Source organism: Dermacentor albipictus, chromosome 4 (assembly GCF_038994185.2).
Source record: "Dermacentor albipictus isolate Rhodes 1998 colony chromosome 4, USDA_Dalb.pri_finalv2, whole genome shotgun sequence".
In the NCBI taxonomy this organism is placed as follows: domain Eukaryota; kingdom Metazoa; phylum Arthropoda; class Arachnida; order Ixodida; family Ixodidae; genus Dermacentor; species Dermacentor albipictus.
Genome location: NC_091824.1, coordinates 176605135 through 176623371, shown reverse-complemented (window position 1 = coordinate 176623371; position 18237 = coordinate 176605135). Strand labels below are relative to the sequence as shown.

At 47.6% G+C, this 18237-nt stretch overlaps 1 protein-coding gene across 2 annotated transcripts in view; it reads left to right on the top strand.

The window, feature by feature from the left end:
- Nucleotides 1–18237, top strand: part of LOC135908645 (uncharacterized) — a 28578-nt gene that overhangs the window by 8067 nt on the left and 2274 nt on the right. For both annotated transcript variants that reach the window (XM_065440495.1, XM_065440494.1), the window contains exon 3: nt 6749–6840. In XM_065440495.1, coding sequence (XP_065296567.1) covers nt 6749–6840 — 92 coding nt within the window. The remainder of the gene's footprint in view (nt 1–6748; nt 6841–18237) is intronic.

Here is an 18237-nt window from a genome sequence, read left to right as displayed (position 1 = left end):
GAAGGTCACTACACGTACTGCATGAACCGGGAAGCTTTTCACGCGTTTAAACCGCCTTTGTAGACTGCCGACAGCTTTGGACAGCGCACAAATGCCGATGATCGCATCCCCGCTTACGTTCCACGAGGAGGCATGCAGGAACAGAACACTACAGTTGTTTGACCGGAAACGAGCTCACTAGATCGGCGAAAGATCGGCGAGATCACTAGATCGCTTTGCAAAAAACATACTCACCAAAGAGCATTTCCAACGCGAGGAGATCCCAAGACTTCGCTTTCGTTCGCGTCGAAAGCACTGCTCGCACCAGCATCGTTTGCTTCTTCGAGAGGCCGGCTCTTCGCAGTCGGCTCGTACATGTAGGGAGTAACGCCGAACTCCTCAGAAAAACGCAGTCTCTCTAAATTTTCCATTACCGTCTCAGAAAAACAACACCAAACTACCTGGCACCGCGCTTCATGTGTAGCGGCAGCGGTCGGTTACTAGAGTTGACGTCACGAGGCGCCTGACCAATCACAGGCGGAAACGAGACGCGCGAGCTGGGCGTGTCCGCTGCTGCACTTTTCGTCGAAATAAAATATATTTGCGCTTTCTTTCGCTCAATTTCGATACGATATTCGAATTCGGAGGGTTGAAAACCATTATGTACAGATTTTCACTCATTTTTTCTGGAAAACCCTTCAGCTTCCCTTTAAGGGTGCGCATGGATGTTGCATTGGGGTGTAGTTAGAAAACTATAGCTTGTTGTCCCCTTCCCTACCCACCCAAAAAAATTCCAGGCTGCGCCACTGTGTAGTTAAATGTTAGATCTTCGAAATGGAAAACGATAACGTCCGCAAAAATCTGTTGTTCTTTTCAAGGCACGTATAGGCATAACAACTCGAAGGCGCTAACATAAAGGAATAATGAGAATAATGGTTCTAGAACGTTTGCACATTGTGTCATTACCTATACTTCAAGCAAAAGCCTGATCTATTTTGACGAATGCTGAGCGGTCGTGGTGTATATCTGGTAGACAGCTCAGTGCCGTGCCCAGCAAAAGGCACAAGTAACCATCAGCGGCGTAGCCAGAAATTTTGTTCGGGGAGGGCTACGCCACTGGCCCAATATATATATATATATATATATATATATATATATATATATATATATATATATATATATATATATATATATATATATATACATAGCTGCACGATGCAGCTCAGCCTCCTCCTTAAGAGGAAGCTTTAGCTCGGATGCACCTATTTAAGTACATGTAGAAGGGGAATTCGTTTTTCCCTGCAACCACTTCACCAAATTTGAGGAAGTTTGTTGCATTTAAAAGAACAAGTTTAATTCTAGTGACCACTGGCTTCGAATTTTTCATTTAGGTGGTCAATTATTTATTAAAAATTGGCCAAAATTGAAAATTTCCAGAAAACGAAACTATCAAGTTTAAAACTCCGTGACTCAACAATGAGAAATGATATCACAATTCTGTGAATTGCATCTATTAGTACATCTACAGCGGACAAAAAAGTTACGTTACACATGAATCTCAAAAGAATTTAGTATTGTGGAAATACGGCTTTTGCAGAACCCTTGTACACAACGTAACCAATTAAGATACAAATTGACACAGCAAACTTGTCCGCTTTGACTGTTATAATAAATGCCGTTTACAGAACCACAATATCTGCTTTTCATGCATAGTTATTAGTTTGTAAACGTCGTGCTTCTATTTTTTCAAACTTTCGAATTTTCCAAAATATTTTACACAAAATTCAGGCACTAAATCGAAGTTCTCTTTCCAACAGACACTAGGATTTAACTTTCTCTCTTAAATGCAACCAATTTCAATAAAAGCGATTAGCAGGATTATCTCAGAAAAGCGTTTCTGCGTTTTACAAATATTTGAATAGGCCGCGTCGGATTGGGCCCGAGCTAAAGCTTCCTCTTAAACAATTTATCAAGGGATCAAATACATGAATAATAATTGCATTGTCATTGCAAAAGATGCTGCAAACGAATTCTTGAAAGCTACGCACTGTAAATACAAGTAAAGTATGTATTTTTTCATAAAATATTATACTCGTATGTGCCAAAAATTGTGCCCAACATAACTGACGTCAATGCTTCCATGTTTTTTGTCTATTTATTAAGTAAAGAAAATATCACACGAACATTAGAACTATATCAGTTCGAAACCAGGAAAGCATTGCGTGCCGCTGATATGAAAAATTAAAAGGCAATGAACTGAACAAGTTGAGGACAAATATGTTAATGAAACTTTGTCATTCAAGAACCGTGCTTACATTCTTGTATATATGCAGTGGCCAGTGAAAAATCTCAATGACGCTGTCGTTTGTTCCAATGTATTACGCCGGAGTAGCTGTCCCTTGTCGTGTATCGTGAGTAATTGCACCGAAGGTATAGTCGCGACAGAGAGCACGTATAGAAAGCAGGAGTTCTGCAAGATATATGAGGGCAAGTCAAATGAATGAGCCAACAACGGGGTACTTTATTGCAAAGTAGTCTTCATGAGAATTTAGACATTTGTCCTATTGACTAACGAGTTGCGTGATCCCCGTCTTATAAAACTCCATGGGTTGTATCTGGTTCCCTTGAGCTGTTTTTTCGTTTGCCCCAAAATGTAGAAGTCGCAAGGTGACAGGTTTGAGCTGTATGGCGGATGTTGTAGCGTTTCCCACTTGAACTTTGCCAGTTTTGTATCAACCGCCTAAGCGACGTGGGGACAGGCATTGTCGTGGAAGAAGATGACCCGATTCGTCAATTTTCTACGTTGTTCGTTCTTGATTGCGACACGCTGCCGTTCTGGCGTTTCGGAAACAATTGATAGCCTCTCAAGATTTAGCAAATTCTATCAGTAATGGACCCTGTCGATAGAAAAAAAAAGTCAAGAACACCTTTCCAGCGGAAATGATGGCCTTTACGTTCTTTGGACGTGGTAAATTCGAATGTTTCCACTGTAAGCTTTGCCGTCGTGTTTTAGGCTCGTAGTAGTGGCCCCAAGGTTCGTCCCCGATCACAGTTGCAAACAAGTCGTCATGTTCACTGTGATACCCGATCAGATGAGTCAAGGCAGCGCGAAACTTCTCCGTCTTCTCGCGATGGATAAAAATCTTGGGGATCCATTGCACACCAAAGAGCCGATAACCGAGAAACTCATGAATTATGGCGTCAACCGAACCGTGACTGATGTTCAGACGGTCTGCCAGTTCATCGATGCTTATCCTCCGTTCTTGTTTCAGCAGCTCATGAACCTTTGAAATTGTGTGGGGGGTGATTGCACGATGGTTTTGGCCCGGTCTTGCTTGGAATGTCTTTGCAACGTACGTCCTTTGAACCGTTTGCTCCAACGATTCACAGTGGTCAATGAAATGCAGTGTTCAACGTACACGGCAGTCATATGGTGATTAATTTCTGTTTTGGAAACACCTTCAGCTGTCAAAAACTTCGCGACACCGAGCTGTTCAGCTTTTGAAGTGTCCATTATGTGACACAACCATATTCCACCCAGTCTATGAGAGCATTAAAGAACATTTATCTTCACACCTGCGTGTCACTTTTGTAAATGAGACATGCCGTTCTCCTACGCGCATGCCTCGCAGATAATGAACCGAACCATTATTGCGCGGTTAGGGTAGGCTCACTTTCATTTGACTCGCCTTCGTACATTAGAAATGCAAAGATACAATGGGATATGCAAATGCGAAAATACGGCTTGATAAAGGACAAAAAAGTGTCACTGGAAACAAAGTTCACTGCATGTATACACAAAACCTCGCAACAAGATATTTAAGTATACGTATAAGTCTCCAATGAGTCTATGTATGTAAGAAGAAGTAACTGTATATAATGCGTCAAACAAGGCAAATAAACATGTTGCACAATCATAGATTCACAGAATCCTAGATTCCGCCCCCAGTCCATCCACTCCCCCCGATGTATTGCGCGCGACGGAAGGCGGCGCGCTTGCTCCCCGCTTTTCTCCTTTGCGCACACAAGTCTGAGCCACCATCGTCGGCTCACCCATTCCACCTCCCCTCCTACGCTTTCACTCGCACATACAGCATGCAGCGCGTGGTCACGATGTTATCACCCTTGGACTTTATACGAAACATCAGGGCGATGGCAGGAATGCGCCTGGAGTGTCCATATAATTGCTTTCGCAATAATATAATAAACGTATCCGGCAACTGAAGCGTCCCGTCGCCCATTACTTTCCGCAAAAGAAATATCAAAATCGAACTTTCACCATGCGACAATTCGCTGCGCCGCAACAATGTATTTTTTTTCTGTGAGGCGGAGGCACCGAAATGGAAAAAAAAACGCATAGGAAAGTATGTTGGCCAGAATCTAATGCCTACTTCGGGCACCTAATGGGGCTACGGAAGGAATACCGAAGAAAACATGAGACGCTTGGTCCACTGAGAACCATACGCATACTGCTCAGTATCCTACAGCGGCGAAACAAGACTTTCCGGAAAGGTTCCGCTCAAGGAATGCGGTGCAATCCTTCGAGTCCCCACAATGATGGCGGCGAGCGACCATTGTTTTTTTTTTTTTCTCGTCTGCTAGGCAGAAAGCGTCCAAAACTCTGTCCGGTGAAAATCCACTCGGCCAGAGCAAACCGAACGCGCACCGAAGTGCACCGCATGGTGGTCGGGGCCATACGAGAAAAACGTATGCGCTCTGGCTGGCTCTGGCAGCCCGCGGGTAGGGTAGCGAGAACAAAAAAGAATTGAAGAGGCTCAATCTGTCCTCGCGAATAAAAGTCAAAGTAGAAAAAATAAATAAGAACGTAGTTACTTTGGCTGGCTTTAGTGTCTTGACATGGATATTCTGGCGTAGGTTAAAAAAATGTTGATATTTTTTTATGTGACATGATGGCACAAATGAACCACCCCAACGCTTCGTCTCATTGGACCTCGCTGCCTGCTTCGTCAACTCGTCTGCTAGTGTGTTGATTTGGCTTCTCTCGTTGTATGTTTCGATGTAAGACTTTATAAAAGTCAATATAGACCTTTGGCGTCAAATGTTTATAACAACATTAAACCCACAAAGTTCCGCAATTGAAAATCTAAAGCACAACTTTGGAAATGTCAATGCACCTTTCACATCAAGAGCTTATGAGATTTATACCCATAAAGTTTCGCAATTGATATCCATGCGCTCCATAGATTCCGTGGCCTCAGGGAAATGCGGCGGCGAGCCCGCTCACCATCAAAGCGCCCTTGAAACTTTGTGCTCGGATGGGGCTGCTTGGCGTTATGTGACTCCCGGTGTATGGGCGTTGCCACGAAATCCAGCCCGAGTTTGCAATCTTCGCGGTTAAATGTCTTTTCGAGCGTCAAAAAGACATTCTAGACAAAATATAGAGTGATTTCCGGCGACGGGGGTCGCTTTGGTCGGCGGTGCATGGACAGCACGAAAAAATTTCGGGGGGGGGCTGAAGCCCCATAAGCCCCCCCCCCCCCCCCTGGCTACGCCCCTGGTAACCATCGCCGGTGCACTTTGGTCGTGATTGCGCTCTATGTTTGCTTGGAGAGAGCATTCCCTTTTTTTCTTTTTATGGGAACTTTGATAAGAACAGATACGGAAACCTATATACATATGAATGACTTGAAGCTGGCGTCTCGTCGGAAGCACGCATACGTCTGTGAGCACGCAGGCGTCTTCTTTGATGAATGTCCGAGCGAGAGCCCCCTTCTGTTTTCAAGGACCGACGTGACACTGCAAGACGTGCCGAGGTCAGCAACGATCAATGAGATTATAGGCATGCGTCCTTTCCGCAAGCAACGAATGCAGCGCTTAATTCCCACTACTCGATCTCTCCAGAGAATTTGTTTTGGCCCAACTGACTTTGAGTTGTGCAGCCCTGAGTTAGAGTAGAGAGACATCTGCGGTGTGGTATAGCTTTGCGAATTCCGTCAGCAGCAACCAACCTTGTCGATAAAATGACAGCACCGCGCCTACGCGACAGAGGTTCTCGGTGCCTAATGATAGTTCATCGATTTTCCCCTGGTTTGTTGCCACTTGATCATTAATTTACGTTCCAACTGCACTTTCTAGCTACATTGATTAGAATTAGCTTGCACTTTCTTCGCCTTCAGTGGCTTTTGGCATGTTAGTTGATTCGCTTAAATACTTCCCTACTATTTAATGCAATGTCGCAGCCGCGCGGAATGGTCGCTGAACTTGAGTGGATATAGGTATATCGAATGGTCTCTTGAACATTATATGTTAGCCGTCAGATCTCATGTACACGGGCGTGTTCATCGTTTTGATGATGCCAACTGTATATGCATTTCACACTTCAGTTGATGGTATTGATGCTTGGCTGGCCGATATGGCTAAATATGTTCTCAGCGGCAGACCAGTTGTTTCAATTCGGAAAAAAAAAGAAAGAAGCGTTGCGCCGTGCAGGAACCGCAACAACGTCTCTGGAATGTTATATGTCATCGAGATCAGTATACATGCGGAGGTGCAGCCCGGCCTCATTCGCCTGATGACGTGCCTCGCAGCGAAATCTGGTGTCGAGCCCATACATGGGCTTGTTCTTTGGCTGTCTGTCTCGTACAGGCAGGATCGGGCTCACATCCGTACGTCAACCGTAAACCGAATGGGAACACAAGTGACGTCGATTGCTTGATTCTTTATGTCAGCAGTGCGAATCAGGAATTAAGCAACCTGTCTAGCAGCACCACAGGCAGGCTTGAGCCAACTGTGTACGCGTCCTGCGCAGGCTCTCGACGAAGAGGAGGAAGACAGCTCGGGGACGCCCAAGGAAAGATGCAGCATCTGCCTGGTGGCCTACCGTGAGACTGACACGCTCAAGTACGTGTTTGCGAGGGTTGTCCCATATATGATTATGCCCTGTTTGTACCCGAAGCACTTGTTTGTACAACACAACAAAAGCGAACGCACTCATCTAGCGGTGCGCGACGAGGATGCTGAGCACTCTGGAGAGTCGTGGGATCGGACAAGGATTTACTCGGGAAAAAAGGAGCGTATACGGTGCCTTCTTTGGGACAGCTCCATTTTCTGTCGCGGCCAGTGACGCTCTGCCGCGCAACACTTCGTCACCGGTCTCGTCGCAGTGCGCAGCCGACTTAATCGGCACTATAGATATATACCTACCGTATTTACTCGATTTGCCCTTTCTTACACGGTCGCGATGCCCAAAGTGAGAGGGGGTGCTTAGATTCGAAAAATCTAGAATGCCCCCCCCCCCCCCTTCCTCTTTTCGCTGCGACATCACGACGAGACGGGTGCGAGAAATAACATTTTATTTTGCAAACGTTCAAAAGAAAATCGGTGCAGACAGTGAACCCACCGCTTGTGTAGGATGTTCAGTCACTATCACTGCCACTCGAGTTCGTCGCACCGCTTGAACCGCTGCTCTCGGAATCCCACCGCAGGTCGTCTTCCGTTCCGTCGAAGTTGTGATCGAGCACTTCTTAAATGATTTGACCACAACGTCCACTTGGACCCTCTTCCACGCGTCCGAAATCCACTTTGCAATGGTTGATGGGGACGCTTTCTGCAGCTTTGCCGTCGGCGTCTTCTTCCCGTCAGGGTTTCGCATCCACTCTTCGTACTCCTGTCGGAGATTGGCCTTCAAGGGCTTGTTGACTGAAACGTCCAGGGGTTGCAGCACTGACGTCATGCCACCCGGAATCACAACCAAGTCGCTATCGATATTCCGAAGCTTTGTCTTTACCTCCGGGGTCAGGTGGCCGCGAAACGCGTCCAACAGAAGCATCGACCGCGTGCCTGCAGGTCCGCCGAGCAATGATTCCAGTGAGCAAGCGCGTTTGGCTGCCTTGGCTACGCATTCTTCCCAACAAATAGGGGGGTGCTTAGATTCACATGCAAATTTTTTTCCCAACTTGCTTAGAATCGCGAAAATACGGTATGACAAGTCTCGCTGTGCTTTGTCTACCTTCGCGTCAGGTCTATTGTTATTTCACCATACCGACCACAGCTCCTGGGCGAGCACGTATCCGGCGTTTTATATCGCGATTTATTAAACAATGCATTCCACATTCTGTCGCCAAGGGGCGGAGAACAATTCTTTGCGCTTAGATGTAGTACAGTGTGCTAGAATGTGCTAGAACATTTTAGTACACTGCAGATGTAGTGTCGGCCAAAAGAGTAAACGGACCACGGCTTAGGTGGCCGGAGCGGCTGCGGGGCCACACCGGGGCGCTGCTATCTCGCTCTGCGCGCTGACAACGAGAGTGCCCCGGGTGACGCCACACTTCGCCCGCACGCGGGGACTCATCACGCGTGATAAGTTTCTCGTGCACCGTTCGGTTGCTTTGCTGTCGCTCTCAACGAACGCTTTGCCGTAAACGCGCGCGCCGGGCGCGCTGGTTGAGCGCACTCTTGCTGCTGTCTTTGTTCGTCTTCGCTGCGCGTTCTGAACGGAAGGGGGACCCTAGAGCCCCAACGCCTTACAACGCCTCACTGTATGTTTAGCGACTCCTGCTCCCAGCATGAACGCACAGCACGAGCGCACCCCACATGAAACGTTCCGCTAAGGCGAGTAGTTTAGCGACCATTTCGCGAAATAAATTGTTTTAGCCCGCACATTCGTGCAATTATTTCGTGGGGTGTTGATAGAGCTGCAGCCGACAATTCTGCGGCGCAACGCATCGGGTGCATGAGCTCGGGCAATGTAAAGGAGGCATTGGTTATATGCGCGAGCGTCTGTTAGCGAGCGTTATCGCGGGCCCCCGAGACGTTGACAGATGCCATGTTAATCTCAGAGGCCGCAGCACGGGATTGCAAGTTGCAGGCGTTCGCCATGATAGGCGCTCGTTGCCTTTTTGCGGAGGAGAGAAAAGGGAGAGGGCCCGGAACCGAGCTACCGGACAACGCGGCAGGCATCTAGTAAAGGAAGCATTGGGTCGGGCTGCTGGATACCGGAGCATTCTTTGCAATTTGCGCCCAGTCAAGCCGGCGGAAAGAGGGGTGTCTTCAGGTATATATGCCTGAAGACATATATACCCATATATATATGTATATACCCGTGGCCCCCGGCCCCCTCTGTTGCTACGCCACTGGGGATAGCGCCATGTGCTAGACTACCGGTAATGCACGGTCCCCTTCGTCGCGACCGTCAGCACTCGAGACTTATCAAGCGTGACAAGGCCCCGCGTGAGGGCGAGGGCCAAGCCTCATAGAGTTACTGTACTGACTCTAGAGGACAAGCTACCCATAGGGCCTATGCATTGGAATAGGGAACCGCAAGAGCGCCGCCATGTTGCTACGCGCTGAGGTTGCCAACTCCTGAGACGCTTGCTAGACTTGGTGACAGTAGTCAGTCTTAATCTGGCAACCGTAGCAGCTTAGGAGCATGGCATCGAATAAAGATGAGCATGGGCTCCCGCTTGTAGTGGGGTGATGTGGTGCGCGTGCAGCCGTGTGTTTCGGCTTTATAAGTTGGTTCTTTATTCTATGTTGCGGGATGGTATGGGGGCGGCCGATGTTGGCCGTGCAGGTGGCAGGTATGTAACCGAATGATGATCCTGTTGAAGTTTCCGGCGGTACGCGGTTTTCAGAGGTCAAGCCTGTTGCAGGAGTGTCACTCGACGAGATTACGAGTTAGGAGCTCGAAGCGGTGCGGTATGTTGCAGAAGCTGCTGTCGCTATCTATCGTCGCGACGATAGATCGTTTTTTTTTTATTACAAGTAGTGATCCAGCTGTAGGGCACATGTAACCGACAAACGGAAGTCTCAGGAGAGCACCTGATATTATAATCAAGCAGGCGGCGCAGGAACTCCCGGGCACCCAAGGAACAGTGGTGCGATCAGAGCTCGAAGCAGAACGGTACGTAGGTTGGGGCTGCCGAGGCGGGTGTGTGCCAGGGAGTGTTTGCACGGACCCTGGCACGCGCAGCGGTGCCTCGCAAGGTCGAGATACATTAAAGGCACCTGCGCCCATGATCGTTATTTTGCCGCGGTACAGTGAGCAAGATTAACAAGAATAATACGGAGAGCATACGGTGCACTCGCGAATGCGAGTCATGGCAAATGTAGCTCGCGTCGCCTGGCGTGTGTAGTAATATCAGTTTGTTGTATAAACTTCAAGCAATGGGTCTAGAGGACGGTGTTGGTACGTTTTTTCGTGCCGCCCTAATCCTATACCGCCCCCCCCCCCACAGATACACGCACATACCCCTTTTTTTCTATATGTATACATACAATTTCTTCCCATGACGGATTGGCCCGTTCAAGTTGTCAACTTGCCAGTAACTGTCATAGGAATTACTGTAATAAACACAATTCCGCGATCGGATTGTTCACTTTTATTTTATTGTAACACTGAGAACTACATAGAACCTTATTTTGTATATGTGAAAGAAGTGAGTGGGCAGTTTGGCAACAGCTACGGAATGCCGCCTAAATGGTGTTTCTTGCTTATGCAGTTTGCCAGTCTTTTCCTCGGAACCGTCGTCCCTGCTGCTGCCTTCACGCGGCTGACTGCACCATCACCGGTGCAACTGCACGTGGCTGAGATCGAGGAAGCTGCGCAGGTCTGCACTATCGCCCACGTGTGTCATGGGTGCGGGTCATCGATCCGCTCATCTCTGCCGCTAGACACCGCCCTCAACGCTGCCATTCCTGACAAACCAATCAGCAACCCTCCCAGCTCAGCGACATCATCAGGCAGGGATTTAAAAGCCCTGTGTACGGTTCCCCTCATCAGTGGGCAGCTTGGCAACAGCTACGGAATGCCGCCTAAATGGTGTTTCTTGCTTATGCAGTTTGCCAGCCTTTTCCTCGGAACCGTCGTCCCTGCTGCTGCATTCACGCGGCTGACTGCACCATCACCGGTGCAACTGCACGTGGCTGAGATCGAGGAAGCTGCGCAGGTCTGCACTATCGTCCACGTGTGTCATGGGTGCGGGCCATCGATCCGCTCATCTCTGCCGCCAGACACCGCCCTCAACGTTGCCATTCCTGACAAACCAATCAGCAACCCTCCCAGCTCAGCGACATCATCAGGCAGGGATTTAAAAGCCCTGTGTACGGTTCCCCTCATCAGTGGGCAGCTTGGCAACAGCTACGGAATGCCGCCTATATGGTGTTTCTTGCTTATGCAGTTTGCCAGTCTTTTCCTCGGAACCGTCGTCCCTGCTGCTGCCTTCACGCGGCTGACTGCACCATCACCGGTGCAACTGCACGTGGCTGAGATCGAGGAAGCTGCGCAGGTCTGCACTATCGTCCACGTGTGTCATGGGTGCGGGCCATCGATCCGCTCATCTCTGCCGCCAGACACCGCCCTCAACGTTGCCATTCCTGACAAACCAATCAGCAACCCTCCCAGCTCAGCGACATCATCAGGCAGGGATTTAAAAGCCCTGTGTACGGTTCCCCTCATCAGTGGGCAGCTTGGCAACAGCTACGGAATGCCGCCTAAATGGTGTTTCTTGCTTATGCAGTTTGCCAGCCTTTTCCTCGGAACCGTCGTCCCTGCTGCTGCATTCACGCGGCTGACTGCACCATCACCGGTGCAACTGCACGTGGCTGAGATCGAGGAAGCTGCGCAGGTCTGCACTATCGTCCACGTGTGTCATGGGTGCGGGCCATCGATCCGCTCATCTCTGCCGCCAGACACCGCCCTCAACGTTGCCATTCCTGACAAACCAATCAGCAACCCTCCCAGCTCAGCGACATCATCAGGCAGGGATTTAAAAGCCCTGTGTGCGGTTCCCCTCATCAGTGGGCAGCTTGGCAACAGCTACGGAATGCCGCCTAAATGCTGTTTCTTGCTTATGCAGGTATGTTACCGCAAAAATGCTCATTGTTTAAAGTCCGACGATCGTTTTTTTGCTGTTGCAGTGCTGCCCACAGCCACTTTTTCATGATGCATGTTCTGTCATGTTGACGGCCCTCAACCGCCTTCTCTTGAGTGGTGATATCGAGCTTAACCCTGGACCCTCTACGGGAACCCGGTTGACTAAATCTACTAAAAAGGGTCATGCTTCTTTGGCCCATTCAAGCCGCTCTGCTAATTCGCCGAGGGCTTCTAATCCTAATGGAGAGCTGGTGGTTGAGGAAGCATTGTCGAACTCCGATAATCCTGTGCTTGTACAACTTTTGACTGAAATATTGACTAACAATAAGAACATGGCTCGCGACATTGCAGAGATAAAAAGTTCTGTTGGTATGCGCTTCGAGGCACTTGAATTGCGCATTTGCGCTGTAGAAAAGGCATTGGCCACCCCTGCTTCATGGCCTGAAAATGGTCAATTACATAACGAAATAAGTGTACTAAAGCGTTCAGTCTCTGAGTTGACTGGAAAGAATGAAGATCTAGAAAATCAGTCTAGGTGGAACAACATTATTTTACATGGCTTATTAGAAACTGTTGTTGACACTCACGATTCCCTTCTTTTCAAAACATCTGAATTATTTCAACAGAGTCTTGGTATTCCATGTCCTCGCATCGAACGCCTCCATCGTTTGGGAAGAGCTCGTGAAAACCATCCACGCCCGGTAATTTTGAAAATGCTTGATTTTAATGACGAGCTTACTTTGCTGAAGAATGGTTTTAAGCTTACAGATTCCGGATTTAGGCTTTCTGATGACTTTTCACCCAGAGTTCGTGGAATTCGGAAGAAACTATGGGAGGTGTCCAGTCAGCATCGCAACAATGGGACTTCTGTTAAGATTAGGTTTAGGAGATTAGGAGAGCAGGATTTATTTACATGTTATATACAGTTGAACATGAGATACATCGACAGTCTAGCGTGACTCCCATATGGAACCCGCAAGACGAGCATACAGCAAACAGCTTACGAGCACACAGCTCACGAGCACATTTCGAGCACGACAGCGAGCACACACTATAGCAGCCGACAATCGCTGCTTATAAGCACTCCACTCGGCGTCATAGTTTGACGTCATTGTAGATGACCCGCGCTTTTGGAGGAGGCGGTCTCTCGATTTGGAGGAGGAGGAGGGCTTACACACACGCACACATAGGTGCAATGGTCCGGAGCCGACGTCAGAGGGGCTTCGTAGAACTCTGAGCCGACTCGGGTAGAACGCTCGGGTAGCACATTGTCTTGCGTCTTGGTCTGCGCGTGGGAAGGAGCCCTCGTCGGCGTTCCCGCGGCAACTCCCCCACTCATAGCAGAACAGGGCGGCGTTGTCGTGTTGCGCACAAAGCCTGCTTCGTCGAACTCGGAGCCGTCCCGGGTGGCGCGTCCGGGTAGCACATTGTCTGGTGTCTCGAAAAGCTCATGGAGGGGTTCCGCCAATTACATCCCCTCGAGGACTCCCCTGAGCTGACCCCTCGCCACGTGGCTGCCGGTTATCCGCAGTTCTCTGAAGTGCGCCACCGTCCCGGTTGGATCGGAACACGTGCAGCGGGCTGAAATAGCTGCAGGCCGATCCTGACAGCGGCAAGTGCCATATCTCGAAACTGAATTTTTCCTTTAGTGTTTCACAAGGCGTCTGATATGTCCACATTACAGGTGATACGTTTCTTTTTATTTATCCCAGTGTGGAGAGAGCATCATTAAATTGCTTTATTATTTTTGCGTCGTTTGTTTTTTGGTTTGTTTCTAAATTTATCAAGAAGTAGTCTCATGATGCTAAAGTGACTCATGTAATGACAATCATCAGCTTTTGTCTTGCAGAAAAACAACGCATTTCCTGAGCCATTGTTTGCTATCCCATTACTCGCATAATTTTGCAGAGTATTCTACATTTATTGACTTGCTTGACGTCCACTAAAGAGTCTTGCATCTTCAAATACCATACCTTCCTTAAAATCATTCGACACTTCTCATTGATTCATTGGTGAAAGATTGATGACTGCAGCTTGCAGTGTGATTTGACTGAGCTATAAAAGTAGCTCATCGCACGTGGTAAATTAAAGCACATAATAGTGTGATGTACAACATATGTTACACTAATGTGGTGAGTTCCCTTGCTTATACAGCAAAATAATTGGCTCGCGAGAAAGAAAATATTTTTGCATACCCCTTCCCTTGTACACACTGATTTAAGGAAAATGAGCTGGAGTGGTTCATATGATCTACTTATTTTACCGGTGTGTATACTCAACAAAAATGTGTCCCAGCTGCTTAGTGGTATATGATATTATGTCGGTATTGTATATCTTCGTGTTGTCTAAAATAATTGAATTTTGAAAATGCTCGTAAGGATCTGATGTGCATATCTTCAGTTTATGGATACATGTAAAGGACTCAGCATCAAGTGCAAATGAACGATCCCACAGGCCCGGAGTCGATCATGCAAGTAGATTCGCTGCACACATTTGTGACCAGAAAAGATATGCCACATAAAATGGCATGCAAGGAAGTGTTGAAAATATTGCACAGCTAATAAAACGCCTACGCTATTAATATGTGGGTTCATGCACTCGATTTCGTCCGTATTAGGCACACGCCTCTTGATTGCTTCGTGGCACAGAAATACTCGGCATAAGGTTGTTTTTCTGCTGTGGCCTTTGTAGAAGCATGACTCTTCAAAGTGCCACAGTTAAACAGATTCTATGACTTGCTTGTGGATTCGCCAGCACGATTCCGGTGCGCTGGTCCATCTGTCCAGCAATTTCCTACTGAAGGGAAACCTGCAAATAAAAACTAGGAATAGGCAAGAATCAGATGTATGCGTTAAGAGACAAAGCCGGCGATATCATTACTAATATGGATGAGATAGTTCAAGTGGCTGAGGAGTTCTATAGAGATTTATACAGTACCAGTGGCACCCACGACGATAATGGAAGAAAGAATAGTCTAGAGGAATTTGAAATCCCACAAGTAACGCCGGAAGAAGTAAAGAACGTCTTGGGAGCTATGCAAAAGGGGAAGGCAGCTGGGGAGGATCAGGTAACAGCAGATTTGTTGAAGGATGGTGGGAACATTGTTCTAGAAAGACTGGCCACCCTATATACACAATGCTTCATGACCTCGAGCGTACCGGAATCTTGGAAGAACGCTAACATAATCCTAATCCATAAGAAAGGGGACGACAAAGATTTGAAAAATTATAAACCGATCAGCTTAAGGTCCGTTGCCTACAAAGTATTTACTAAAGTAATCGCAAATAAAATCATCATCATCATCATCATCATCAGCCTGGTTACGCCCACTGCAGGGCAAAGGCCTCTCCCATACTTCTCCAAAAACCCCGGTCATGTACTAATTGTGGCCATGCCCTGCCTGAAAACTTCTTAATCTCATCCGCCCACCTAACTTTCTGCCGCCCCCTGCTACGCTTCCCTTCCCTTGGGATCCAGTCCGTAACCCTTAATGACCATCGGTTATCTTCCCTCCTCATTACATGTCCTGCCCATGCCCATTTCTTTTTCTTGATTTCAACTAAGATGTCATTAACTCGCGTTTGTTTCCTCACCCAATCTGCTCTTTTCTTATCCCTTAACGTTACACCTATCATTCTTCTTTCCATAGCTCGTTGTGTCGTCCTCAATTTGAGTAGAACCCTTTTCGTAAGCCTCCAGGTTTCCGCCCCGTAGGTGAGTACTGGTAAGACACAGCTATTATATACTTTTCTCTTGAGGGATAATGGCAACCTGCTGTTCATGATCTGAGATTGCCTGCCAAATGCACATAGAATCAGGAACACCTTAGACTTCTGTCAACCAAAGTACCAGGCAGTATTCCGTAAAGACTACTCAACAATAGACCATATTCACACTATCAATCAGGTGATAGAGAAATGGGCGGAATATATCCAACCCTTATATATAGCTTTCATTGGTTACGAAAAAGCGTTTGATTCAGTCGAAACCTCAGCAGTCATGGAGGCATTACGGAATCCGGGTGTAGACGAGCCATATGTAAAAATACTGAAAGATAGCTATAGCGGCTCCATAGCCACCGTAGTCCTCCATAAAGAAAGCAACAAAATCCCAATAAAGAAGGGCGTCAGGCAGGAAGATACGAACTCTCCAATGCTATTCACAGCGTGTTTACAGGAGGTATACAAAGACCTGGAGTGGGAAGAATTGGTCATAAAAGTTCATGGAGAATACCTTAGTAACCTGAGATTCGCTGATGATATTGCCTTGCTTAGTAACTCAGGGGACCAATTGCAATGCATGCTCACTGACTTGGAGAGGCAAAGCAGAAGGGTGGGTCTAAAAATTAATTTGCAGGAAACTAAAGTAATGTTTAACAGTCTCGGAAGAGAACAGCAGTTTACGATAGGTAGCGAGGCACTGGAAGTGGTAAGGGAATACATCTACTTAGGGCAGGCAGTGACTACGGATCCGGATCATGAGACTGAAATAATCAAAAGAATAAGAATGGGCTGAGGTGCGTTTGGCAGGCATTCTCAAATCATGAACAGCAGGTTGCCACTTTCCTTCAAGAGAAAAGTGTATAAGAGCTGTGTCTTACCAGTACTCACGTATGGGGCAGAAACCTGGAGGCTTACGAGAAGGGTTCTACTTAAATTGAGGACGACGCAACGAGCTATGGAAAGAAGAATGATGGGTGTAACGTTAAGGGACAAGAAAAGAGCAGATTGGGTGAGGGAACAAACGCAGGTTAATGAGATCTTAGTTGAAATGAAGAAAAAGAAATGGACATGGGCAGGACATGTAATGAGGAGGGAAGATAACCGATGGTCATTAAGGGTTACGGACTGGATTCCAAGGGAAGAGAAGCGTAGCAGGGGGCGGCAGAAAGTTAGGTGGGCGGATGACATTAAGGAGTTTCCAGGGACAACATGGCCTCAATTAGTACATGACCGGGGTAGTTGAGAAGTATGGGAGATGCCTTTGCCCTGCAGTGGGCGTAACCAGGCTGCTGCTGTTGATGATGATGGTGAAGGAAAATTAAGGTGTATAACAACTCATGAAGGTTACTAGATTTGGCGGACGATCCCACCGCTGTCAACGAGATGTAGGGGTTGTCGGAGGACCTCGCCGCTGCCACCATTTGAAGGAGTTGAAGGTCGTAGAGAGGAACTCGGTGAACAGGATTTATTTACATTATTTACATTTTAGCAAGATGCATTGGCAGTCTAGCGCGACTCCCATATGGAGCCTGCAAGACTAACATACAGCAAACAGCTTACGAGCACACAGCTCACTAGTACATTTCTAGCATGACAACGAGCACTCACCTCCCGACGATGAGCACACTCTAGCAGCCGGCAAACGCTGCTTATAAGCAATTGGCCCCCCCCTTGATTCCAGGCGAACGGAAACGTTCGTCCAGTCATCGTTCGACGTCACCATTCGACGTCACCGAAGATGACCTGCCCTTTTGGAGGAGGCGGGCTCACATACTCGTGTTGCACACACACACACGGGTGTAAATGTCCGGAGCCGACGTCAGAGGGCTTCGTAGAACTCTGCTTTGTCCAGGGTGGCGCGGCCGAGTACCACATTCCTGAGCTGATCGCGCGCCACGTGGCTGCCGGTTATTCGCAGTTCTCTAAAGTGCGCCCCGCTGGTGGGATTGGAACACGTGTAGCGGGCTGCTGGCACGTTGTCACCCCGTACGGCCATTCCTAACAAGGCAAACAGAAGAATAAGAATGGGCTGAGGCGCCTTTGGCAAGCATTCTCAAATCATGAACAGCAGGTTGCCACTTTCTTTCAAGAGAAAAGTGTATAAGAGCTGTGTCTCACCTGTACTCTCGTATGGGGCAGAAACCTGGAGGCTTACAAAAAGGGTTCTGCCTAAATTGAGGACGACGCAACGAGCTATGAAGAATGATGGGTGTTACGTTAAGGGATAAGAAAAGAGCAGATTGGGTGAGGGAAGGGTGAATGAAGTGGACTAAGGTGCATTAGGGAGGTTATGGTGGATTAGGGAGGATTAAAGGGAATGAAGGAGGATTAGGGTAGATTAAGGAGGATTAAGGTCGATGAATGCGGATTCGGGTGGATAAGTGGATTAGGTGCATTAAGGAGGATTGTGGTGCATTAAAATGAATGAAGGAGGATTAGGGTGGGTTACTGTCGATGAGGGTAGATTAGGGTGCATTAACGAGGATTGTCGTAGATTAGGTTACATTAAAGTGAATGAAGGAGGATTACGGTGGATTACGGGGGACTAAGGTGCATTGAGGAGTATTAGGTTGGATTAAGGTCTATGAAGGTGGATTATGGTGAACTTAAGATTAATTAAGTCCGATTAAGGTTGATGAAGGATTAGTATGGATTAAGATATTTTACAGTAGGCCTTACAACCTTAATCCTCCCTCATCCACC